The 27,209-nt window shown below is 43.1% G+C and overlaps 1 protein-coding gene across 1 annotated transcript in view; it reads right to left on the reverse strand.

Moving 5' to 3' along the window:
• Positions 1-27,209, reverse strand: part of WARS1 (tryptophanyl-tRNA synthetase 1) — a 32,370-nt gene that overhangs the window by 2,742 nt on the left and 2,419 nt on the right. Inside the window, exons 2-10 of the mRNA XM_063118058.1 lie at positions 21,778-21,984; positions 16,959-17,166; positions 15,958-16,066; positions 14,759-14,878; positions 12,638-12,820; positions 10,166-10,266; positions 9,113-9,225; positions 5,714-5,887; positions 2,032-2,172 (exon numbers count right to left, since the gene is read on the reverse strand). Coding sequence (XP_062974128.1) covers positions 2,032-2,172; positions 5,714-5,887; positions 9,113-9,225; positions 10,166-10,266; positions 12,638-12,820; positions 14,759-14,878; positions 15,958-16,066; positions 16,959-17,166; positions 21,778-21,891 — 1,263 coding nt within the window. The 5' untranslated portion in view covers positions 21,892-21,984. The remainder of the gene's footprint in view (positions 1-2,031; positions 2,173-5,713; positions 5,888-9,112; positions 9,226-10,165; positions 10,267-12,637; positions 12,821-14,758; positions 14,879-15,957; positions 16,067-16,958; positions 17,167-21,777; positions 21,985-27,209) is intronic.

A 27,209-nucleotide genomic window follows, 5' to 3' on the forward strand; every position in this document is an offset into this window, starting at 1 on the left:
CAGTATAAAACCATAATATAAAATACAATATAAAAGCTTAACCAGATAAAAACAGCAGCAATGCAAAATTACAAATTTAAAACACCAAGTTAAAATTTATTTATAGACTTAAAATGCTGGGAGAATAAAAAGGTCTTCACCTGGTGTCTAAAAGCATATAATGTAGGTGCCAAGTGAACCTCCTTAGGGAGCTCATTCCACAGCCGGGGTGCCACAGCAGAGAAGGCCCTCCTCCTGGTAGCCACCTGCCTCACTTCCTTTGGCAGGGGCTCGCGGAGAAGGACCCCTGAGGATGACCTTAGGGTCCTGGCAGGTACATATGGGAGGAGGCGTTCCTTCAGATAGCCTGGCCCCAAGCCGTTTAGGGCTTTAAATGTTAATACCAGCACTACGTATCCTTCTGACTTGGAAATTCTCAGAGTGTACCAGGAAGTTTCGACTCATGGCTAACACGGCCAGATAAACAGCCCAAAAATGTTTCAGCTGCATGCACACACAGGATCAAACAGCAGTAGAGTAGGCCTGGATCTGGCCCATGCTCAGCGTTTGCTTTGCAATTGTGCCAGCTGTGGTCAAAGCTACAGGTAGCACTACTCTGAGCTGCCCCTTGCTGCTGATGCCTGGGGTTGACAAAGCTCACAATCTTCTTACAAAGGGTAAAATCCTGGATTTCAGTGCCAGCTCTTCCAATCAAGATCCTGTGATCCTGGAAGAGGAACCACAAAGAGCGCCCACAGAGTGGTTGTTGTGGGTCCTGGACCCAGGTATAACAACAATAAGAAAAGAGCAGAAGCAGTGGCTAGGTTTAATAGAGAAGATAATGTATGGAAGAGGGTTTAAGAGGTAGTGGAATCTGGGTATGGGAAGAGAGGTCTTCAGGCTAGAGGGGAACTTCATACCTTTAGGCCAGGAGGAGTGGGAATTGGTAGAGAGAAAGTCAGGGTGCAATCCTATCTGGATGCCTGCCAGCTTCCAAATTCGGAGGCTGATGGGCATCCTATGCAGAGTGGGAGGAGCGTGGAGGTGACCTTCACCTCCGTGCTTCTCCTACTCTGCAATTTTGCTAGCTAGAGCTCTATGGAGTAGGAGGGAAGGAGGCTGAGAAGGGCTGGAGATAGCTCATATCCCCGTTTCCCAAGTCCCCTCCGCTCTCTGCCCACAGATCTGTCTCCTTCCCTTCCTCTCCGTGGTTGCTTTTGCAAGCCCAGAGAGGCAGCCAACACAATTCTCTCTGCACTGGTTGAGAGGGGGATGGAGAAGGGGCAAGGGGCTTAGACTCTTGGGTCTGAGCAACGTCTCTGACCTTGGATTCAGGAACCCGAACTACCCTATGGCCAGAAGCTCTCTAGGGGCCATAGGATTACTCTCTCAGGAAAGTGGCAATAGGAGGAAAAGGTGGAGATATATGGAAGGATAACAACAACCAAAGCCTGAAGAAAGTCATCCGACCAGGGATAAGACTGTTGCATAATCTTTCTTCTAGCCAGCAACTTGCACAGCTTATTAAGAAATCACAGAACTGCTTCTGTTGATAACTGAAAGAGCCATGCCATTGCAGAGTTAATGGCGATTAAAGAAGGCATCACTTCCTGGCCAAGCCTGATGCTCTTGCCATATAGAAAAATGGCCTGGAATTGTAAGCATGAGCATGTGGTTGCGTGTCTGCACATGTGCGCATCCGCACAACGGAATGAACGACACAATGTTTCTGAAATCCATCTGTTCAAGCAGATTAAATTGTAAGGAAGGAGGGAGACATTTCTGTCTGTCGGGTCGTCACATTTCTTCTGATGCCAGTTTATAGCTATTGTCTCTGCGATCATCTAATTTAGAGCTTCCGTTCAGCTCCCATTATTTCACTGGCACTTGCACAGAAGAACGTCCCAATGGAGTTGGACCCAAGAGAGAGAGAGACACAAAGGAGTAGGAAGGGAAAATGGCACTGAATGAAAACTGCAAAATGGTAATTACCGAGGGGTTTTGATCAGGGCGGGAAACCATCCCTGGAGGAAGTAAGTAAGTAGCAATTACCTGCTTGATTTTTTCCAACTTGTCGTCATCTTCAAGGAAGAAGGTGAGGTACATGTAAGACACATCGACATCACAGTTGCCCCCATACTGCCTGTGCTCTTCCACAGTGTCTTTGCCACCAGAGAACGCATGTTTATTGACCTGAAAGAAGATTCAAGGGTTTCAGCATATTCAAAACCATTTGTGTAGCACTCTCCAGTGTACCATCTCAGCTAGTCTTAATCGCTGATTGTAAGTGGCGTTGAATATTCAATAGAAAAGTTAATAAAATGCATGCATAAAGGAAAACAGAGTATTCCTACAGAGCAGGGGAGGGAGAATTCGAAGTGGAGAGATTGCCTTTTCCTCATGCTGACAGAATGGAAGATAGCAGTGTTGGTTTCCTTCTTTTTGCAGGAGCTTTTAAAACAAAAAAACAAAAAAACAAAAAACAGTTTCCCTCCCACTGGAATGGGAATCAATACCAGCTCCAGAGCTGGCAGTTTCCCCCTGTGACATTACACGTTTATATATAACGAACTTGTGGTTATGGTTATGCATGACTGTTACATCTCTGTGTTTTATGGTGAGTATGCCTGTGATGACACACAGAGAGAGATGAATGACAGGAAAAATGGTAGAATTGATATGTGTGATGAGTGGGTGAAGAGGGTGGAGTGTGTTGTATAAACTGTGTGCTGTGTGAGTCAGATAATACAGAGATAGTGTTTAGATCACAGACAGGGATATAGATAGGATTTTAGGATTGAGAGAGAGAGAGAGAGAGAGAGAGAGAGAGGTCTATGGTGATTGTGCAGGGTAGGGATGTGCTCCGCTTCTAATCGGACTGGAGAAGCAGGAGCGGAGCGGGGGGGCTTCGCCTGCCCTTAAGGCGGAGGCGAAGAGGATTGGGGGGCCGGCGGAGCGTGGCGAAGAGGATCGAGGTGAAGGCGGATCCTTCGCCTCGATCCGGAGCTCCACCGGAAAGGTAAGTGGGGTTTACCGGGCCCTGCCGCTGTTGCAGTCGCCACATAACCCCCCTCCCCGCCCTCCTCTCCCTTACCTGCCTCCGTCCGTGGTCCGTCAGCGTCTTCAATTGAGCCCGCGGTTCCACCAGGAAGCCTGGGCCGCTTGGCCCAGGCTTCCTGGTGGAACCGCGGGCTCAATTGAAGACGCCGACGGACCGCGGACGGAGGCAGGTAAGGTCCCCCTCTCCCTTGGTCCTTTACCGGGCTCTGCCGCTGGGACTGCCTTGAGTCTTGGCGTGCATATGTATCCCTGGACAAGCTATCATGGTGGCGAGTTTGAGGTTTCTAAAGTGCAAATTGATGGAGCTATGGAAAGGGGTGTGAATGGGGTGCCTGGTTTTCATAAATTCTCCAAAAATCAGGGGATGATGGGATTGCCTTGAGTCTTGGCATGCGCGTGTGTACTTCCATGAGGTGTCATGGTGCCAAACTTGAGGTTTCTAACTTTCACAGAAAAAAAGTTGTATACTTTTTAAGCTTAATGCAAGCCTATGGGGGGGGGGGGGAAACGGAGCTCCGATCCGGATCCGGAGCTCCGAGCGGAGCGGAGTGGACATAGACGGGGCAGGGGCGGGGCGGAGCGGCCTGATCCGCAAATCGCGGATCTGGAAGTGAAGCGGAGTGGGGGGTCCGTGCACACCCCTAGTGCAGGGATTGCTGGAGAGCGTGCTCTAAAGTATTGTGTATGAGGGAACATATATTGATAGAATCACCAAGAGTTACCTGTTTATTATACAACAATTTATTACTGTAATCAATAAAGCTTTCTTTGTTTAAAAAAAATCCCATGCCTTCTGCTCTTGGCTACATAAGAGGGAGGTAATAAAAGGAACATTACAAGGTTAGAGAATAAAGTCTGTGTGTCTGCACAGGGTTAGGCCTGAACCTAAAGGTCCTGGTGGTAGCAAAACCCAGTGTGTGTGTGTGTGTGTGTGTGTGTGTGAGAGAGAGAGAGAGAGAGAGAGAGAGAGAAGTTGGTTCCTGCTTGGGGTGAGAAAGGCCTTAGAGAAGGGGAATTGTTGCTGATAAGAGGCAGGGACAACACACACCCCTATTCAGTTCTAGGGGTGTGTCAGGAGAACGCAAAGCTTTGGATCCTGCAGATTTACAGCTTCTCCTGGAAAGTCCCCAGAACAGCCTCTGAGGGAGCAGAAGATTCTGTAAATTTGGTCTGGCGCTACTGCCAAGGAGCAGCTCATAGAATCAAAGAGATAGAAAAGTCCAGAGTCATCAAGTTGAATACCATGCCATTAAGTCAAACACATGTCATTAAGTCAAACACATCATTCTTCATCTCACTCACACAATCCAGGGCACAGTATGCCATGAGCAGAATGAATAAAGAAAAGCACAAATATGTAATGGCTTCTAAGTGCTTTACGTTTGTTTTTATTTCTACTGTTTTTATAATCCTCTTTTGCATTGTGGTGTTCGATAAGGTGGCCTTGGAACCTGTTGAAGGGCCGGGTACAAACCCTCCAAATGAAATAAAGGTGGGCCTTGGCGATATGACGAAGGGTGTGTCTGTATGGAAAAAGGTGCTCAAAAGTATTGGAGGTCTGCAAAAGCTTCATGAAACACACTGGATTCCCATCCCACGACATAAAGGAGGCCTCACCAAATGAAACAGCAACACAGTTACTCCGCCTCTAAATAAATAAAATAAATAATCGAACTGCTGAGTCCCAAATTGCCTTTCATCAGCAATGGTTTGAATTACCATACAAGTTCTGTCAGAGGTTGATTACTCTTAGGGATTTCCTTTTGCACTGCTACCTCAGCAATGAAATGCATTTTTTTCCCTGTTACTGAAAATGAAACTGAGTTGTCATTTTTGGGTGTTTTGTTTTGTTTTTTAAAAAAATGATCATGATATTGGAAAGCTTGCTCATAAATTCTTTGCTGAACAACAACTTTAAGCAAGGGAGAAAATATTCAGCGGCGTGAGCTGTAACCCTCAGCATGTGAAGTAACCTGAAGGTATTCCACTACATGCCTCAGAATCATGTTTTGTCCTGCTAAACCTTTGTTTCGCGATTCACTCATTGTCCAAATACCACAATGCAACGCACCCAGTGTAGTATCCTGGCAAAGCGTCACGCCTGATCTCCTTCGGGCTGCACAGACTTCACGTTGGAACATGCTACTCAAAACACAGTTCAAGGGAAGGGCTAACGTAGCTATCTCTTCACCGCTAAGCAGATTGGGATCACTGACTATAATAGCTTGCCTAGCAACGGTCACCACGTAGGCTGATTTCTGGTGCCGCAGAGAGGCAGTCAATAGGAAATAAGGTCTACTGGCCCAATTTACCTCACAACGTGTCAATCTTTAAAGCCTTGGAAACCTACTATGTATTTTTAGAAAAAGTGACATCACGAGGCTAACATTTACGTCAGCTCATGGCCTCTGCCAGAAGAACAAACAGGATGTTTAGTACATTAAATATTACTGTTAGTTTAGCTGGCAGTTGCAAGGATCATGTGATTAGAATAACGTGTGTGCCATCCAGTCAGTTTTAGCATTTTTTAGAATAGTTGTTTTAGAATTGTGTTTCGGTACAAATTGTACAAGGAAAGAGGGAGAGAGGCATGTTTCAATGTGAAATTAAGACGGCATAATGGAAAACACAGGTGTAGTTAAAAAAAAAAAAAAAGAGAGTTTTACTTGCTTACCTTTGTTTTTATTTGCTTGGGTGTGTCTGTCAGAAAGATAGAGGTGTTGGGGTCACTAGCACTCATTTTTGTCTGTGCTCCTTGTAAGGCTGGAAAGAAGACTGAATGCATCAACGCTGGCTTGGGAAAGCCAATCCGAGGAGCCACGTCTCTCGTCATCCTGAAATAGGGATCCTAAAAACAAGCAGGAACAGCCTTGTGTAAAGGTGAATGCAGACAACACACTGTAGTTGTCTTTGGGCTAGTTCAGCCTCTATCTATCTCCTAGCTTTTATATAAATAACCTACTTTCAGTCTCAGTCATGCAAACCTTGAACCTGGCTGTAAGGTTCACTTACTTTCTTAGGTGTCTGCCCGAGACTTGAGATCTGTTGGAGGAGTCCTCGTCTGCATCCCACCAGCGCGAGACATAAGCTATGGCGGGACATGGGAGAGGTTTTTCTCTGTTGTGGCATCCCGGTTGTGGAATGACTTGGAGGTCTGACTGGTGCCGGCGCTGACCTCATTTCAGCACCAAGTTAAAACATGGCTTTTTAACAAAGCCTTTGATGACTAAATTCACCAGGCTTGTGCATAGTTTTAATAGTTCGCAATTTTTTCTACTGCTTTTAAATTCTATACTTGTTTTAGCTTGATTAATGGTTTAATTTAATATCTGTATATATTTATTGCTTTATACGGCTTGTATGATTTTATCTGTATGCCGCCTTGAGATCCCAGTGATATAGGGCAGGATACAAATGTTTTAATAAAATAAATACACTTTAATGCTTCAGAATTCTCTGAAACACCATTCTATTAAAAGAGATCTTAGCTGAAATAGTGCAAGGATTCTGTAATGTGAGTGGAAGTGTACAGCAATTTCTATCATCCCCAACCACAGGTCATGTGCCCTGCATGCCCTCACTTGTAGCTTTAATATGAATCATCCGGAAAGTAACTATCTCTCTGAAAGCATGTTGAGGATTGTTCCCGGACCTTCACCACCTTCTTCGCAGGTGTCTATAACACATACTTTTAGCGAACAAACTAGGGGGATTTTAGTTGCTTTCCTGCCTTTTCTCTAAATCCCATAATTTACAGAAAGGTGTTAAGAGAAGCAATGGGAGGATCTTGTCCTCCAGAGACGAACCGTAGAGTTCTCCAAACACCAAGACAAGGTCAAGCTTTTTCTCCGTTGAGGCTTGGGGGGCAAAATTGGGTATGATTAACCCCAACATTTTGTTAAAAGATGTATTAACCTTGGATATAAAGGAGGAGCTGAAGCAAATCACAGCCCTGTCCTTGTGGGAAATGCAGTGGAAAAGATCAGCAGGCATGGGTTGGCAACTCTGAGATCCCGTCGGGCAAAGTAACGACCATTCGGAAAGTGGTGTAAAAGACAAATAAAGAAACTCCTCTCTTCTTTATTAAGGGGGAAGTTATATATATAGTCGAGCAGGTCTTGACACGTTAGTTTAACACTGGGTACAGAGACCAAGCCTTGCTAATTGTTATCTCTTCATTTCATTTCATTTCTTATATCTCTGTACTGTCCCATAGCCAAAGCTCTCTGAGCAGTTCACAAAAATTAAAAACATGCCTGAACCATGGTCACTGGGCGCTGATTTATGCAGGGTAGCACAGATATTATAAGGTAGAAGGCCTGGCATTTCAAAAGGGACTTGCTGAGAAGACTTTAGACCTCAAACAGGAGGGACTGTAGCTGATTCTGCTCCACCAGCTGAAAGAGTTTTGGTAATTCAATAGGGAATGGTCCATGCTCAAAACTAGGAGTGCTTCTAAGCTAATTAAAGCCAGTTGGAGTGGAAAAGTCATAACTATGGCATACAGAAGCCATCTACAGCACACACCCTCCAAGATAGAGACAGAGGTTCAAAGTGGAACCCAGAGGCCTGCACCAATGTGGTTACACCCTCTACACAAGCCAACAGGCTTTACCAGTGGTAAGCACTAGTCCTTTCAATGACAGATGCACAGAACAAGTGACAGCAGAACAGATCTGCTTGTGGCCACCTGCCCTTGCGGCGGTAAAAATACACGCTAAAGGGTATTCAGACACAATAGTCAACAGTAGGGTAAAAACAACTCAAAAGTTGTTTATCTAGGGGGTACTCTCAAACGTGGTGTGGATTAGGATCAGCATCGAGTTAACCAACTATCCCCACTGAGTTGACTCGCTCATTCCCTGCCTCTCTCCCCCCTCAGCCCTCCCACTAGTACCCCATCAGCCATTGCTACTGAAAATCTATCCTGCCAGCTGGACTAGAGTGGCAGCCACCACTTTGACCACTCTTGCTTTGCGACTCTGTGGTTGATGAAACAACCAACAGTGACTGAGGAAATGACCAGTGGTGCCCTCCAAATAGCACGATAACCAATGGTGGTTCAAATAGCCAACTCTACAGAGCATTGGTTATTTGAGTTGGTTATTTTAGCTAAACAACCAAATGTTGGTTAAAAAACTCTTTCCACCTAACATGATAACCCATGGGGGTTAAATAACCAGCCGTTGACTATTTAAACCACCATTGGTTATCATGTTGTCTGAACCCAGTCAGTGTTTTCAATATGAACTGCTGCATCAAAACAAAACAAAACTTGGCAAGGACTGTTCGAAGGAAATGCACAGACATTTCCAAGTATTTCTCTTTAGCCATAAGGTCTAGAAACTTTTTAATGGTTAATATCCTCAGGATGCTAAATCATACACTCTAATAATTCTCAGTATGCTGAAGAATTCTAATAATTCTTAGAATGCTGAATACTTCATACCAAAGATTAGAGTCTGTGGCTTTGATCCAAAAGCTAAATTAACTCCAGGAAGATAATAGAAGGAAAGGTTTTTTGCCCTCTCTCCCTTGCAGCCCCTTGAAATGCTTCTGATGGTCAGGGGACCCTCCTGAACTATATGAGATGGGGTGCAGAGGGCTGCTGGGGAAGAGGAGAAATTCCCCAAAATAACACATAAATTTTAAAGTAAGTTAACTTAGGGTGCAATCCTGTGAGTGTTTAGAAAGAAAAACTGGCTGAGGAATGCTGAGAGTTCTAGGTCCTTTTTCTCTCTAAACATGCATAAGATTGCACCCTTAAGGGCATTCCCAGAAAGAAAATTTCCTGTCCCACATTGTTCAAGAAGGGATTCAGCCCCTTCAGATAAGCTTTTTGGGACACTAGAGGTGGCTGTGGGGGAGGAAAGGAAAGTTTCCAGCCCTCATGAACATTCTTAAGTAAAACTTACCTTAGACCCTATCTTGCATATCTCTAATTGTGCCCTAAATATTTGGATTGGGTGCCATTAAAAATCTGCAGAATACATCCATCTCTGGTATTTATAACATCTGTTTATCAGCTATGATGAAAATGGTTCAAAAGACTGTAAGAAGAAGGGTTTCACACCTGATCAATTGCACATGGGATCAGACACTGAATGTCCTTCTTATCGTTGAAGATCTGGGGAAATGAAGAGCTGAACGATGGAGCTGCTTGAATAGCAGGAAAACTGATCTTTCCTAGAAGGGCACAAAACACACATTTGCGATCTTGTTTTTACCAGTGAATATGTCTTCCATTCTTGCTGCATTCTACCAGTGTATTAAAAAAGTTTCTAATACTATTTGCAGATGGCTGTAAGTTTAGCAACATAGCAGTTAACAGTCGATGAATAGCAAAAACTTAGCTTGATGGAAAGATATCCTGTTAATAAATACAAGAATATTGACAGAAAGGTATTTTGTACAATAAATACCGTCTTTGGGGCAGACAGTCTCTCTGTAGGTAGACACATGCCCTTACTGGCCCTACTACATCTCATTTATAAGGCAGACATGGCTGGTTTTGCTAACCCCTTTCAGGAGATGACTCCTTTAAGCAAACTATCCTTAAGATTCCATTCTTAGGCCAGAAAGCAAAACAAAAAGAATACATCGAAACAGAGAACTTAACAGCCTTATTCAAGCATTAGGTACCCATGGGTATTGAATGCCTGAATAGGGCTTACATTTAGGGCTCAGGGAGATATTGTCTCCATCTAATTTAATAACTGTGCCAAGATATTCACAATCCTTGATTAGATCAATTTCCTCATTTTCAACTTTAAAATTACTTAAGCCCTCTGTTGTCATCACTTTAGTCTTCTTGATGATCAAGTGAAGTCCTGCTTTTGTACTTTCTTCCTTAACCTTCGTCAGCATATGTTTCAAATTGTTGCTAGTTCCTGCTAATAATATGGTGTCATCAGCATACCTTAAATGATTAATGTTAGGTAGGAGGTTCAGGCCAAAACATTTTGAGGGAACCACAATTTGAACCTGGGTCACCTTGGCCTTAGTCCCACATTCTAACCACTATACCACACTAGTTCTTTGATACAGTTTGAAACAGAACCCCACTGCGTCCTTCTTTCCAAGCAACTTGAATTCATTAATTCCTACAAACCTATCAGGAACTCACCTATACAGTCACTGTCTGTAAAACCGAAGATTCCTTTCACTTGGTTGAATGTCACATGCTTCTGAATTTTAACAATGTTCTTGTAGAATCCTGGGCTTGTCCTGGGAGCAAAGGGGAGTGGGGAGAGAAGAGGAGTTAGAATTTTGGACAGGGAGAAGAATGCCTTCCGGAGAATACTCTCAGGCCAACACTGCAATCGATTCTCCCAAGAAGCCTGAGCTATTGACGTATTGCATGCAGAAGTAAAGATACTAATGATTTCTGCTCAATGCAAATTCATAAAGTAATATTTATTATTTTTCATAAGGTGTTTGCAAATGATTTAGAAAAGTATCATTTCACGACAAAGAAGCATGAGCGCGCGCGCGCACACACACACACACACACACACACACATCCCCACACACCAAAGCAATGCCATGTTTCTGCAATTTTTTCCCCATTGGCATAAAAGAACATCAATTTGTTCTCCTACACGGGCCTAATAAGAATGTCCATAAAGATCAACTATGATAACAGTATGGCATCTGCTTACAACAGCTAAGATACTGGTTACAAACTAATGGAAAATCAAATCTATTACTGCTCAATTAGAATGGTTCTGTATACCCAATAACTTTTGCCAATTCGTGGCAAACTTGCTGCCAGTCTTAGAGACAGAACATATGTAGGTCAAGTGGAGGTCATTAAGAACGTAAGAACATAAGAAGAGCCCTGCTGGATCAGACCAAGGGTCCATCTAGTCCAGCACTCTGTTCACACAGTGGCCAACCAGCTGTTGACCAGGGGCCAACAAAGCAGGACACGGTGCAACAGCACCCTCCCTTCCATGTTCCCCAGCAACTGGTGCACACAGGCTTACTGCCTCTGATACTGGAGGTAGCACACAGCCATCAGGGCTAGTAGCCAGTGATAGCCTTTGCCTCCAGGAATTTATCCAACCCCCTTTTAAAGCTATCCAAATTGGTAGCCATCACTACATCTTGTGGTAGCGAGTTCCATAATTTAACTATGTGCTGTGTAAAAAAGTACTTCCTTTTATTTGTCCTGGATCTCCCACTAATCGGCTTCAGGGGATGACCCCGGCTTCTAGTATTTTGAGAGAGGGAGAAAAATATATCCCTATCCACAATCTCTGACTTGTAATCTGCCTCTGTCACAGGAACGTAGGAAGCTGACTTGTATGGAGACAGAGAATTGGCTCATTTAGTTTGTTATTGTCCACACCAGGGGTGCAGGACCTCTTTCAGCCCGAGGGCCATATTCCATTTTGGAGAAGCTCTCGGGGGCTGCATTCCAGTGGTGGGTGGAGCTAAAGTAAAAAGGGGTGGGACCAAAACACTAAAAATACCAGCATACCTTATTTTAAAGCTCTAATTGCCAGTAATTAAGCCTTCGGAGAGGCATTTCAACTTTTTAGAATGGGGGAAAACTCCACAAAAACCAAGAAACCACTAAGCAATTGTTGGTTGTGTAAAAGGGTGTGTGGCCATTTGGGGGACTCCAAAGGCCAGAGTGGGGCACCAGGAAGGCTGGATTTACCCCCCTGTTCCTACATCCCTGGTTTATACTGACTGGCAGCCGCTCCAGGCAGAAGTCTTTCCCAGACCTAACTGAAGACGCAGGGCATTGAACTTGTGATCCTTTGCATGCAAAACATGCCCTTTATCACTGAGACTACAGCCCCTTGCCCTATCGTAGATGTTGTTTCCCAGCGGGCCTCTGTAAATAAATAATCTTAATTTTCAGATTCCTTCCCTGACTGTATTTAAATCAGAACAAAGACAGGCTGAGGCTGCTCCAGAGACTTACTCGCATGCCAGATCAGTGTCGTTAAGAGAAAGAACATTATCAGGAAGCAGAGCCAGATTGACTCAAAGAGTATATCACATTCTACAGCCTCTGGGCCTGCAATCCAGGGATGTCAAGAGTCTAAGGAAAACCACAGGCTGCTTCCTCAGAGGCTGGCCAAACAATCAAACACAACAGAGTTCAAGATCTGTTTTCCTTTTTGACAAATTGCCATTTCCTCTGAAGCTGAAATGACCTCAAGGGGTTGCTGTGGCACGGCACCCTCTACTGGCACTTAAAGCTATAGCTCAATGCACATCGCAGCGCTTGTGATTCTTCCTGATGGCTCAACAGCATGACAAAGGAACACTGGATTATCAAGCAGAAACTTTTCATGGCACTCCAACAAAAAAGAATTAACCTTTTGCAGAATTCCATTTATTCTCTCTCGTCTTCTTAACTCAAATAAAATAAAAACGAAAAGCTTATTTAGCAATGTTATATGAACAACTGAAATAAGCCTGACAGTGTCTTATGTTCCTTGAAACAAATTGGTTTAACACCCCGCCCAACCCCAGAATCCGCAACCCCCCAATCTCTAGTAAAGTTGTTGGATAGCTTAAAATCACAGGAAACTGAAGACTTTTGATCGTGCCATTTAAAGAATTCTAAGAACCGTACCCCAAATAATCGAGATCAGAAAAGATGAAGGTTTTATTGATGTCAAATCCACAGGCTATAATGTCCTTGGTGTTTTCTACAGCATACTGGTAAGCTTTCTCAACTGTTAGATCTTTCCAGAGGTACTTCTCATCATCAGTCAACTGTATGACCAAGGGAACATTAAATACTTCTTGTAGCCACCTAGTTTAAAAAAGAAAAAATGAAACAAATTTAGTGAAGAGTTTTTTGGGGTGGGCTCTGGTTAAATCACAAGCCAACTAGATTATCTCCATGGGAGTGCATGATGTGGGTTCAAATTATTCACACTTTTGGGTTAAAATTAAAATATTTTTTTACTTTTTTAAAAAAATAGAAATTATTCACGATCCCTTGGGCAGCCTTTGGAGAATTATTTTCTCAGTGGCAAAGGCCAATGTCAACAGGCAAATAAACATAATATGGTAAGATGCATGCACCAGTTTTGCAGGGAAGACATGTATTTGGTAAGCTCTGGTGACAGGTCCACCTTTTCCATGGAAAATAATAGTGTCGCCCCTTCCTTCTTTCATCTTTTCATCTGACACAAGTAATGTCAGAGGTAGTCATTATTTTTTCCTCCTGAATAGCATTGCAGTCAAACTGTGATCTTTATTTATTTGACCATTATTGAAAAAAAATTTTTTTTTGCCATTATACTCTCATCGTATTGACACACCGTGGCTTTGGTATTGACAAGGGATGCTTCCAGATGAGGCTTTTATCTTGCCACTGTCCTGCCTCAACTGTGAAACTTTTGCAGATGGTCTAGACAGCTTCGCCTTCCACTTGTAGCTGTCCTCTCTTTTCCCACCACTTCTTCTGCCTTTTTGCTTACTGCAGAAATCCGTTAAGGAATATTTTAAAAAAACCAAACTTATATAAGAATACGGTAGTGTAAGGCTTATTACTTGAGATCTACCAGATCGATTTTGCTCATTTTAGTTTTAAACTGAAGCTTGAGCGATGTAGATGTGCAGAAACTTTCGAAAGTTTGAAAAAGTTCAAAGCTCGAGCTTGAATAGCAATTATTTTCCTCCGCACCAAATAGGCAGGGCAACCCCTAGGGGAGCAGGATGACGGACAGCCCTGCTTTGCCAATCAGTGTGGTGTGAAGGCAGGCCCTGGGCGCAGCTGCATGGTTAGGCTGTTGTCGCCAGCAGCAAGGGGATGGAGACAGCCAATCGGGGTGCGTAAGAGAGGGGGTGGGGCTGTGACACATGCAAATTTCAGAGAGGGGGGGATTCACTATTCATGAGCCATATTTACATTATTCATGAGCACCTCTGTAGTGAGGGCACTGAGCAGGGGAAAAAGCGGGAAAGGAGCAGGATTACTAGCACTCGTGGCACCATGGGCTTTATGCCAGTAAAGACAGAATAGCCTCATAATGCCTTCTAACTGGTAGCACTAAGGGCCCTTGTCTGGAAGCAACAGCTGCTCATTGGAAGAAATAGCAGGCTCCAACCCGGCTTGTCAGATTGTTTTTTTAGAATTAAGGAAATAGCCACAATGATGAAACTGACTTATTACATTTGTGCAAAATAAAATCATTTAGTGGATAATACCTTTGTTGGAAAAAATGGGTAAACTGGTTACTTTCTGGAAAAATAAATGTCAAGATAACGTTCGTCCGTACATTATATATTTGGGCTTATTTCAGAAGGATTTTATTTTTTGTTCAATTTTGTATATTTGCAGTGTGATTATAAATGTATGTTTAAACAATTTGAATTTGCTTTCCTTTTCCACCTCCTCCTCCTCCCTCCCAATCCCCTTTCCTTTTGTGTCATGTCTTTTAGATTGTAAGCCTGTGGGCAGGGACTGTCAAGAAATACTTTTGTAAGGCGCCGTGAGAGCCTTTTTTGGCTGAATGGCGGCATAAAAATCCTTAAATAATAATAATAAAAAAACAATAAAAAAAGAAAGAAAATAGTCCCCTTTTCTAAACTTCCTTCTGCTTACGGATCTCAGAATCTAAGCCTGAGTTCTCTGAATCACAACCACTGATTGTCTACTGAATATTTGTCACTGATATGAACCGCTTCTCAAATAAGAAATGTATCGTATGAAATGAACTGTCTTCAGGCCAGAGTTACTTACTTTGCAAAAATAAATTGGATGAGGTGACCAACGTGCATTGCCTCGGATGAGGGACCTCTGCCTGTATACAGATAAAATGGCTTCTTGTTTTCATATGCATCAAGTACTTGGTTCATATCTCTGGAGAAAAGCAAAGAAACATGGCATGCCATTTGAAAGAGCCTGACTGTGTGAAAAGAAAGGAGAACAGGTGCCAAAAGAAAGAGTGACAACAACAATACTACAAACAAGAAGGATCTTGGAATTGTTGTAGATCACAAGCTGAATATGAGCCAACAGTGCGATATGGCTGCAAGAAAGGCAAATGCTATTTTGGGCTGCATTAATAGAAGTATAGCTTCCAAATCACGTGTGGTACTGGTTCCTCTCTATTCGGCCCTGGTTAGGCCTCATCTAGAGTATTGCGTCCAGTTCTGGGCTCCACAATTCAAGAAGGATGCAGATAAGCTGGAGCGTGTTCAGAGGAAGGCAACCAGGATGATCAGGGGTCTGGAAACAAAGCCCTATGAAGAGAGACTGAAAGAACTGGGCATGTTTAGCCTGGAGAAGAGAAGATTGAGGGGAGACATGATAGCACTCTTCAAATACTTAAAAGGTTGTCACCCAGAGGAGGGCCAGGATCTCTTCTCGATCCTCCCAGAGTGCAGGACACGGAATAACGGGCTCAAGTTACAGGAAGCCAGATTCCGGCTGGACATCAGGAAAAACTTCCTGACTGTTAGGGCAGTACAACAATGGAACCAATTACCTAGGGAGGTCTTGGTCTCTCCCACACTAGAGGCCTTCAAGAGGCAGCTGGACAGCCATCTGTCAGGGATGCTTTAAGGTGGATTCCTGCAATGAGCAGGGGGTTAGACTCGATGGCCTTATAGGCCCCTTCCAACTCTGCGATTCTATGATTCTATGAACATTTTTGTGATTGCACTATTTCCCTCAAAATACAAATTATAGTTTCAATAGTGAAACATCTCTGCAAAGCCGTAGGAAAAAGAGAGACATTTCAGTTTTGAAATATGAAGCACTGCAACAGGCACCTCTACCATTTCCCTCCATATGAAAGTTCGCTTTGGGTTTCTTTGGTGGACTTGTGTGTCAAACACTATACAACGCAACAGCAGAATGCGTGAAAGAGGACACACAATAGCTTTTGCTCATTTGAAAAACAACAACCAAACAAGCCATTGCTGAAATGGACCCACCTGTGAGAAAAGAAGATGCCTCTGCGAAGGAAGTGATGCGGTTTCTGGCCTGTAACTCTCTCTATTCGATTGATGAGGTCTTTATCAATTTTGCTGCTTCCGAATCGAACTGAAGACAAACAAATTGGGCAACAGATTATACACACCACAGAGTTAACAATACTCCATACAAACACAAACACACACACACACACACGGGTTAGAAAATCAAAACAGGGACAAAATGGCTCAAAAATAGTCCTCCCCTGTAAATTCTGATATGTCTACAAAATCTACAGCCATTAAATTTAGGAAGCAATCCTATTGCTCCTAGATATTGTCTGGAGGAAATATATAGCCATCTATTATTATTATTATTATTATTATTATTGCATTTATATCCCACCTTTTTTCCTCCAAGGAACCCAAGGCGGTGTACATACATAATCCTCCTCCTCTTCATTTTATCTTCACAACAACAATCCTGTGAGATGGGTTGGGCTGAGAGTCTGTGACTGGCCCAAAGTCACCCAGTGGGTTTCCATGGCCGAGTGGGGACTAGAACCTGGATCTCCTAGCTCCCAGTCTGACACTTTAGCCACTATACCACACTGGCTAGTAGCCATTGATTGCCCTCCTCCATGAATTTGTTCAATCACCTTTTAAAGCTATCCAAATTTGTGGCCATCATTGCATCTTGTAGAAGTGAATTCCATAGTTTAACCATGTGCAGTGAAAAGCCATCCTTCCTGTTATCTATCTTGCTTCTCCCACCATTCAGCTTCATGGAAGGACTCTGAGTTCTAGAATTCCCAGCCACTTTGTCCCTAGCCACTTTCTCCAAACTATGCATAATTTTATACATGTTTGTTGGACTCCAACCCTCACTAGACTCAGCCAACAACGTCAGGGAAAATGGGAATTGTAGACCAACAGCATCCAGAAGGCCACATGTTCCCTACTCCTGGCCTTATGGAGACATGTTATATTTTTGATTAAAAAACAGATGGAGCACCACAAACCTATGAGTTTATCGTAATCTACCCCTTTTGCATTGGATGTCTGTACTGTCCAAGGGTCGATGACATCATCTTCTTCAGCATCACCTGGACCGTTACCAACTGGAGTGAAATCTGTCGGAGGGGAACCTGCTTTATACTCTTGGCCTGTCGCTGTTTTGAAGCTCAGTTTCAATGACAATAATAACTTAACTGCTGAATCAATTTCATCCTGGAATAGAATAAGGAAGAAAGAAAGAAAAAAAGAAGCAAAACACTGCTCAGGTTAATGAAGTTTAAAAAGTTCTGGCCTTCCAGCTACTTACATGCATCACACAGGAAAAGAAATATTCAATACGTCCAAAGTGAAATACGCATATCAATGTTCATGAATTATATGCTGAAGACAAGAGGAATGGCTGGCGAGGGGAGAGATGAAGTAGCTGGTTGCCAAAACTCTTTGTAAACAAGCCAAGCAACCTGTTTGTGTAACCTTGAGCCCGTCATTCAAGGTCTCCATTTCACTTTTCCACTTGCAAAACGAGTACAAATATTTACTTATCTCTCAGGGACTTCAATGGAAAAAGGTTCTTAAAGGTACTCAGATTAAAGGTGTGATGAAGGTATTATTTCCTTTACAGCCTGATCGCACTACCCAGAAGGTAGCCCCGCAAGGCAAGCAGAGTTACTTGAAATCTGGTTATAACGGTTTTCAAAAAGGATGGGAACAGGCATGGACATTACACTGAGCTCTTTTATGGAAGGTGTGTGTGTGGGAATAAAAATCTCAAATAATGATTTTTGAGAAAACTGGGAGCGAGAAAGCAATTCGGAAGTTTGGTATCAACTTTCTAGTTGCTTAGCTGTGAACATGAAAGTCAGCCGTTTATATCTTGCCTCTGCCTAAAACTCACTAGACATTAGAATAAGTGTCCACCCCCACACCCCTGGGCCTTCTCTGGCGTGCAAGGCACCCCAATCCAGCCTATGCAACCTCTTGAGGTTCTTCCAGTGGACAGGTCTTAAGGCTCCAAGCACTGCCCCCTGGAGGAATTCTCTCAGAGGGTATCACCCTATTACTATCTCCGATCTGAGATTACAGTTAACAGCACGGATTCCCCTGCTGGTATCGGGATCGGGGGTAGCAGCGGTGGGATGTCCTCCAAGGGGATTAGAACATAAGAGATAAGAATAGTTAGAACATAAACGTAAGAGTGATTAGAATATAAGAAGACCCCTGCTGGATCAGATCAAAGGCCGCTCTACTCAGCATTCTATTCCCATTCTCTCAGCCTCTCCCCACATCCTTATGGAATATGGGCATGTTAGTTTAGGTCCTCCACTACAAAATGCTCCCCTTTCTTAAGACCTCAAGCCTGCAACTCCGCTCCACCTCAGCAACCCATAGCATCCTTCCCATGACAGAAATGGATAAGCAGGTGTGAATGTGCTTAGAAATCATCCATGCTGGGAGGAAGATAAAAATGGCTGAAGCCACCCTCATATTGAAAAAAATGGTCCTGAGATACTTGTCACCACACTTTCCTGTGGGTCTACCTTTCAACAGCTCTCGCCACCAATGTCCAAATTACTTCTTAAAATCTCCCCCTTACTCCCAGCATACACAACCACATAGGATCACCAGTATCTTATGATTCAGTATCTTATGTTAGATATTTGTTCCACTCCAGCGCAGTTCTAGTGGGGATACTCAGCAGTTCAAGAAAACAAGACAAGTCATACTATGGGTGCAGCACCTCTTTGCCAATCAATCACACTCACACTCACACACACACACACACACACTGGGGCTGAAGGAATCTGAAAAAAGGAGACTGAGCTCAGTAAATAAATGCAACAAACCATATTGCAGTTGATTGGAAATTTGTAGATATGCCACTGCTGTCTCACATACACACGCTATCGTCCTGTAAACCACCTTGAATTTTAAATAAATAAATGAATAAAGTATTAATGACCGTGGCATCGTCAGCTGTGCTACATTCAAAGCGGAGTGTTCCCAAAGATCACAAACCACTTTGACTGCCACCTGGTTAAAGAAACCTTAGGGCGCAATCCTACGCAAGTTTAGACTGTAAACAGCATGGCTAGAAAGGGCATGCTGGGAGTTCTATGACTTTTTTTCTGTCTAAACATGAATTGACTAAGGGTGCAGTCGAATGCATCACATGAGTGCAGGCCTATCCACTGGAATTTTAGGATGCTTTCAGTATGTTTTTAGTATGGTTTTTAGGAAGTTTTAATAATGTATACTATGTTTTTAATCAATATTTTATACTTACTGTTGTTCCCCGCCTTGATCAGGATTAGAGAGGCGGGTAATAATATATTATTATATTATTATTTCATTGATCAACCTTCATAAATGTACATGAAGGTTTTGTAAACCGCCTAGAGAGCTTCGGCTATGGAGCAGTATGTAAATGTAATAATAATAATAATAACAACAACAACTGTTCGTTGCATTTTTGTGTTGTGGTGAAAATCCTCTTAGAAGAGGCATTCTCTCCTGTACCTCATCCAATATAGAAAAAAAATGCAGATTGGTGGCCCTAAGTACTAACATTGGGCAACATCCCACATGGTGTCAACAGACTTCTACATGTACAGTGGGACTTCTCCGCCTTGTGTTCTCCCTTCTTAGAGTCAGAAGACCTAAAGACAGTAGTGCACGCGCTGGTAACTTCAAGGCTTGACTTCTGCAATGCGCTCTACATAGGGCTACCATTGTACCTAGTTCGGAAACTTCAACTAGTTCAAAATATGGCAGCCAGGTTGGTCACCGGTACACCTAGGGGTGACCACATTACACCAACATTAAAATCACTCCACTGGCTGCCAATTAGTTTCCGGGCAAAGTACAAAGTGCTGGTCATTACCTTTAAAGCCCTAAATGGTTTGGGTCCAGGTTACTTGCGGGATCGCCTTCTCCCATATAGTCCGCCCTGCACACTCAGGCCCTCTGGGGTGAACTTACTTCAGTCAGCTAAAACTAGGCTGACATCAGTTTCCCAGAGGACCTTTTCTTCTGTCGCCCCCAGATTGTGGAATGGCCTGCCGGAGGAGATTCGTAAAATTAACTCTATGTGTGATTTTAAGGCAGCTTTAAAGACTAGCCTTTTCCGACAGGCCTATCCAGATCAATGTTAAATCATGATTTTTTAAGATGTATTGATTCCTGTTCTAATGTTGTTCCCCGCCTCGATCTAAAAGGAGAGGCGGGTAAGAAATAAATTTATTATTATTATTATTATTATTATTATTATTATTATTATTATTATTACTACTACTACTCTGCCCAAACCCTGTAGAGCAGGTCTGAGGGCCATATGGGACTGCAGGGGATCTCTTTCGCCAGCAGTGTCTGTTCCTCTGGCAGACACTATTGGATACAATCCGTTAAAAACACTGTTGACCAATTAATTGGGGGCAACTTTTTACTCAGTTACAATGTTTTAAAGTCAGTTAACTTAACCCATTAATAATCTAAACATTGCACCCTTGGAAATAAAGCTCCAGAAGAATGAATGGCAGTATTGGCCAGGATCAGAGAGAAGAAGAGGTGGTTCCAAGGTCTTGGCCATATAAATCTATTGGTATATAGATCTATATTCCTGAGTCTTATAGTAAAGAGGTCATGTGCACATCCCACCTGATAACATTTTTCATTCATGCACCCTAAGCAAAATTCCTAGAAAACTGAATTTTATCAATTTCTATTCCATCCAATTTATCTATGGAGCAGTTACTATTAAAATAGAGAAAATTTATTTATTTATTTATTACATTTTTATACTGCCCAATAGCTGAAGCTCTCTGGGCGGTTCACGAAAATTAAAACCATAATAAAACAACCAACAGGTTAAAAGCACAAATACAAAATACAGTATAAAAAGCACAGCCAGGATAAAACCACGCAGCAAAATTGATATAAGATTAAAATACAGAGTTAGAACAGTAAAATTTAAATTTAAGTTAAAATTAGTGTTAAAATACTGAGAGAATAAAAAGGTCTTCAGCTGGCGACGAAAGGAGTACAGTGTAGGCGCCAGGCGGACCTCTCTGGGGAGCTCATTCCACAACCGGGGTGGAATGAAAATGAAGTATAACAGGGCAAACAGATATAGATAAGACAGCAAATCCATAGGGGAACAAAACCTTGGGTTGGGTCCAGTGTGGAACTTTGCTGATGAGGCACACTCCTGTGGGAAAAACGGTGGAGGCAACTTTCGTTGATCCCTCCTTTGCCCTGCAAAGCTGGTCTTGGGGTTTGCCCCCCTCTCCCTAGAACAGTGTGGGAAGTAGTATGGGGAATGCAGGGGGAAATAGGTGAAGATCGCATCCTCTGTCCTTCCTCTAGTAGGAGCCTCTGTTGAATTTCAGCCCCTTCCAAGAACAGAGGAAGCTTTTTCCATTTATGGAAGCAACGCTCTGGATCCAACCCCGTATGCATAACTCCTAACCAGGGAATGTAGAAATTATAATTTGGGTTGGATGGCGGCACCAAAAATTTAAAAAGGCTGTAGGCAAGACACCTCCAACTTGGCACCCTCCAGATGTTTTGGGCTTCAGCTCCCAGGATTCCTGACCATTGGCCATAGTGGCTGGGGCTGATGGGAGGAGAAGGGCACCAGGTTGGAGAACAGTGCAGTAGATAATATATGAGTTTGCAAAATGTTGGTTTTATTACTATTACTATTTTTTTAAAGAAGTTGTATAACTGGATTCTACAGAAAGAATACTGTTACCAGAACATTATAAAAGCAGTTCTAACTAGAAAATCAACATTGACAGAAGCTCAGCAAAAGAAATGCAATTTCACCTTTGGTGCTTTCTCGGCTTTTAGCGATCTGACTTTTTCTCCCTGTGTGGTTACTTGTTCAAAGAGTTCAAGTGGATTAAGGGAGCAAAAAACGCCATTCTGAACGTCTGCCATTCTCAGGAGTGTGGAGGATCTTTTATATTCACAATTTAAAGTGCGTCTTTCAACTTCCTTTACTCCATAAACTTCAAAGCAACCTGGAGGATTCTGTAAGAATAAGAGACGATGTAGGTTGTAATCTTCAGTTTTTATCAATACTGCATTGTTCAAATATTCTTATGTGCAAGCACACAGAATAGGATTTAAGGTTTGGAAATAATCTTTAAGCAAAAAAACTAAGAACCCACAAACAAGGGGGACAATGTCTTCTGCAGTCTCTCCAAAGTTCTCTGATTCCCTTTAATCTGCAACCTCCTTTTCATTCCAGTACGTTCCCAGACCATTTGCTTGATATCACTTCAAATATCATTTCTAGAAATAACACATCTCAAAACTAGAAATCTTTGCCCATTAAACCGGAGATGGAGAAGCTGTGGCCCTCCAGATGTAGTTGGACTCAAAGTTCCATCAACCCCAGCCGGCATGGGAGTCTAAAAACATCTGGAGGGCCAGAGGAACTCCATTCCTTTGTGGATTACTTCACCAGACAAAGCACCAGTGCTTTTGAAAGCTTTGTTCTTGTTGTCTTCTAAGCCTCCCTCAGATTCATCTGAGGATGAAGAGGAAGGAGAGGAGGCAGATCCGGGTGAGGGTCCTAGGGCAGAAATAGCCCCGGAGCCCTCACTGCCAGATAAAGACCAATGCCCTGCCACAGCTCCTCTGTCTGATTCAGAGGACCAAGTCCCATTGACCCCTACAGAGCGAAGGAGGCTTAACGTGAAACACCAACGGAGAAGACTGGGGACTAATTAACAGCAGCTGCTCCAGGACGCTGGAGATAAAGCTGCTGGAATCCCACAGGCCGGCATTGAAGTGCCATGTCAGATCAACCCGCCAGCGCTCTTTTACCTGCTCCTACACCTTGAACCTCGCCCCATCTGGACACTGTGACTTCTTTGGATTTTGGATCCTGGACTGGACAACGACCCTTCTTTGCCTTAGTGAATCAGCTTCGAAGACCCGGCCCAAGCCCTAATTTGCCTTATCTCTCCCTCCCGTCAATCCAGGGCTTGACCGGTTTATTGCCGGTTATCAGCAGGAGATTTACATTCCTTGGAAAACAGCATTAGTCAGCCAGCAAAGCTTGACCCTTTCTATACATAGTTCTTCAACGTCTCGCAATGTATCTTCTGATTGCTTTTCTATCTTCCTACTAAACTAAACTTGCTCACCGTTTTAACTTGCTGAGTAAGCTTTTCTCCTTGCAACTCTGCTTGCTGCTCAGACACATTATACTTTTGCCCAGTGCCTCTGGCTTGGCATATTATAGGATAGAAATAGCATCTGTCCTAATGGTTATACTTCCTCAAAAGTGTGCTATTGCAATTCTGACTTCCCTATGGAGCTCAGATATTGGAACTGTATTCTTCACTTGCATGAACTAGTCACTGCGGCTTTGTGCTCAACGTTCAAAAAAATGCACAGTGATCTATTGTACTCTTTGAGAACTCAATTTCAGTCATCTACATGCCATCATTAGGGTGCTAAATGCTTTGCAGACGACAATTGAGTTTAAGCAAAAAATTATATGTAATGACTACTTCTCCATCAACACTGCACCGAAACCCTATCCCCACGGAGTCTAATTTCAGTCTCAATCATTAATAGAACTTTTCTATCAGTCATTTTACCTGTTCAACAAATAAGAGATACAGCAAACTACTTATACTGTTCCTGCTTTTGGAATGAAGGAAGAATAGAGTGCATTTGCAATTTTTAGCCTCTGTTTTGTTTTTCAGATGGACTCCAGAAACTGATACAAAATGCTGGGGACTAACACTAATATTTCCCCAAGGCTCGGATGAGATCATAGAATTATAGAATAGCAGAGTTGGAAGGGGCCTACAAGGCCACCGAGTCCAAGCCCCTGCTCAATGCAGGAATCCACCCTAAAGCATCCCTGACAGATGGTTGTCCAGCTGCCTCTTGAAGGCCTCTAGTGTGGGAGAGCCCACAACCTCCCTAGGTAACTGATTCCATTGTCGTACTGCTCTAACAGTCAGGAAGTTTTTCCTGATGTCCAGCTGGAATCTGGCTTCCTTTAACTTGAGCCCATTATTCCGTGTCCTGCACTCTGGGAGGATCAAGAAGAGATCCTGGCCCTCCTCTGTGTGACAACCTTTTAAGTATTTGAAGAGTGCTATCATGTCTCCCCTCAATCTTCTCTTCTCCAGGCTAAAAATGCCCAGTTCTTTCAGTCTCTCTTCATAGGGCTGTTTCCAGACCCCTGATCATCCTGGTTGCCCTCCTCTGAACATGCTCCAGCTTGTCTGTGTCCTTCTTGTATTGTGGAGCCCAGAACTGGACGCAATACTCTAGATGAGGCCTAACCAGGGCCGAATAGAGAGGAACCAGTACCTCACATATTTAGAAGCTATACTTCTATTAATGCAGCCCAAAATAGCATTTGCCTTTCTTGCAGCCATATCGCACTGTTGGCTCATATTCAGCTTGCGATCTACAATTCCAAGATCCTTCTTGTTTGTAGTATTGCTGAGCCAAGTATCCCCCATCTTGTTTGGTTTCTATTCCCTAAATGTAGAAGTTGGCATTTATCCCTATTAAATTTCATTCTGTTGTTTTCAGCCCAGCACTCCAGCCTATCAAGATCACTTTGAAGTTTGTTTCTGTCTTCAAGGGTATTCGCTATCCCACCCAATTTTGTGTCATCTGCAAATTTGATCAGCGTTCCCTGCACCTCCTCATCCAAATCATTAATAAAAATGTTGAAGAGCACTGGGCCCACGACTGAGCCCTGCGGTACCCCACTCGTTGCCTCTCCCCAGTTTGAGAAGGTTCCATTGATAAGTACTCTTTGAGTCCGATTCTGTAGCCAACTGTGAATCCACCTAATAATTGTTCCATCTAGCCCACTTTTAGCTAGTTTGTTAATCAGAATGTCATGTGGTACTTTGTCAAAAGCTTTGCTGAAGTCAAGATATATGACGTCCACAGCATTCCCACACTCCACAAAGGAGGTTATCCTATCAAAAAATGAGATCAAATTAGTCTGACAGGATTTGTTCCTGACAAATCCATGTTGGGTTCTAGTAATCAATGCATTGATTTCAAGGTGTTTACAGATTGACTTCTTTATAATCTGCTCCAGAATTTTCCTAGGGATGGATGTCAGACTGACTGGTCTGTAGTTCCCAGGTTCCTCCTTTTTGCCCTTTTTGAAGATAGGGACAACGTTAGCCCTCCTCCAGTCGTCCGGCACTTCACCCGTCTTCCATGATTTTGCAAAGATAATAGACAAAGGTTCTGAGAGTTCTTCCGCTAGCTCCTTCATTACTCTAGGATGCAGTTCGTCGGGCCCTGGAGATTTGAACTCATTCAAGGAAATTAGGTGTTCTTTGACCATTTGTTTATAAATCTCAAACTGCAATCCTGCCCCCTCAACTTCTGCTTCACTTTTTCCAGGGGGGTCATAGACCCGCTTTTGGGAGAAGACTGAGGCAAAGTAGGAATTGAGCACTTCAGCCTTTTCTTTGTTGTCTGTTATCAATTTGCCATCCTCATTAAGCAGTTGAAGCACCATTTCTTTCCTCTGTCTTTTACTACTCACGTATCTGAAGAAAGCCTTTTTATTGCTTTTAGCATCCCTCGCTAATCTCAGCTCATTCTGAGCTTTAGCCTTCCTGACGCCATTTCGGCACTTCTGCGCCACTTGTCTGTACTCTTCTTTTGTAGCCTGGCCTTCCTTCCACTTCCTATATGTATCCTTTTTTGTTTTCAGGTCATCACTAAGCTTTTTGTGGAGCCACATTGGTTTCCTTTGTTGTCTCCTATCTTTTCTCCTTGTTGGAATTGTTTGTAACTGTGCCTTTAAAATTTCCTTTTTTAAATACTCCCACCCATCCTGCACTCCTTTTCTCATTAGGCTCACTTGCCACGGGACCTTACTTATCATAGTTCTGAGTTTATTAAAATCAGCTTTCCAAAAATCCAGAGTACGTGTATGGCTACACTCAACTTTTGTCTCCTTCATCATCAAGAATTCAAGTATGACGTGGTCACTTTCCCCCAGAGTTCCCGTAACTGCCACTTTATCCACAAAGTCATCCCTATTGGTCAATATCAAGTCAAGGATTGCCGATCCTCTAGTTCCTTCCTCCACTTTCTGTAGGAGAAAGTTATCACCCACACATGTCAGGAATTTCTTGGAAGGGCCGCTTTTGGCAGTATTGGTCTCCCAACAGATATCAGGGTAACTGAAGTCCCCCATCACTACTACATCACACTTTCTTGAAACACTGGTAATTTGTTTCTCAAAAGATTCATTCTCATCTTCTCCTTGATTGGGTGGTCGATAGTAGACTCTGATTATCATGTTCTTTTTATTCCTTAAATGTAAAGTTTTGGACCTTTTCATTTCTATATCCCTTCAATACTTATTAGTTCTAATAGGTAATATGATTAAGGTTGATTACAGTCTGGGAAGAACCAAACATGGACCCATTTTAAAAAACCTTTACCTATCCAAATGCAATCGATTCTAAAGTATCCCTGACAGACTACCTGGTCAGCCATTCCCTGAAAACTTTTGAGGAACAGAGATTCTACTGGTACCCTCCAGGTGTGCTGGACTACAATCCCCATCATCCATAGGAGGGACTGTGTTAGAACACGTCCCAGGTTCAATCCTGGCATCTCCAGGTAGGGCTGAGAACACTCCTGCCTCAAAACCCTGAAGAGCCCCTGGCAGACAGTGTCAAAGTAATGGGCTAGATGGATCAGTGGTCCAAGGCAGTTTCCCTGTTTCTAGCCTTATTGGTCATGCTGGCTGGGGATGATGGGAGTGGTAGTCCAACACATCTAGAGGGTGCCAGGGGGGAGATGGATGTTCTACACACTCCCTAAACAGCTCACTCCATTCCTGAACTGATCACAAATTACTTTCTAACACACACCATTTTGATAACTTAGAACATTTTGAATCTAGGATTTTGTGGTTGACAGCTCATTTTATTAGGTAAGTTTCACTCTTTGCTCAACAAAAATGATCACAACATGTATACTGGCATTTCCTTCAACGAACATGTAAAGTCTGGTTGACACACATGCCTTTAAAAACCTGTATACACAGACCTGGGAACCCTAATTGGGACAGGGATGACACACCTCATCCCAGCTCAACCCATATGTTCAGAGTCAGCTAGCCCAGCAAAGTTATTTCAATGCCTGAGATGAAGCCTCATTATAAAATAGGGGTAATAACTATGAGAAGCAACCTTATTCTGAGTCAGACTGTCCATCTAGATCAGTATTGT

Source organism: Elgaria multicarinata, chromosome 2 (genome assembly GCF_023053635.1).
Source record: "Elgaria multicarinata webbii isolate HBS135686 ecotype San Diego chromosome 2, rElgMul1.1.pri, whole genome shotgun sequence".
NCBI classification, from domain to species: Eukaryota; Metazoa; Chordata; class Lepidosauria; order Squamata; family Anguidae; genus Elgaria; species Elgaria multicarinata.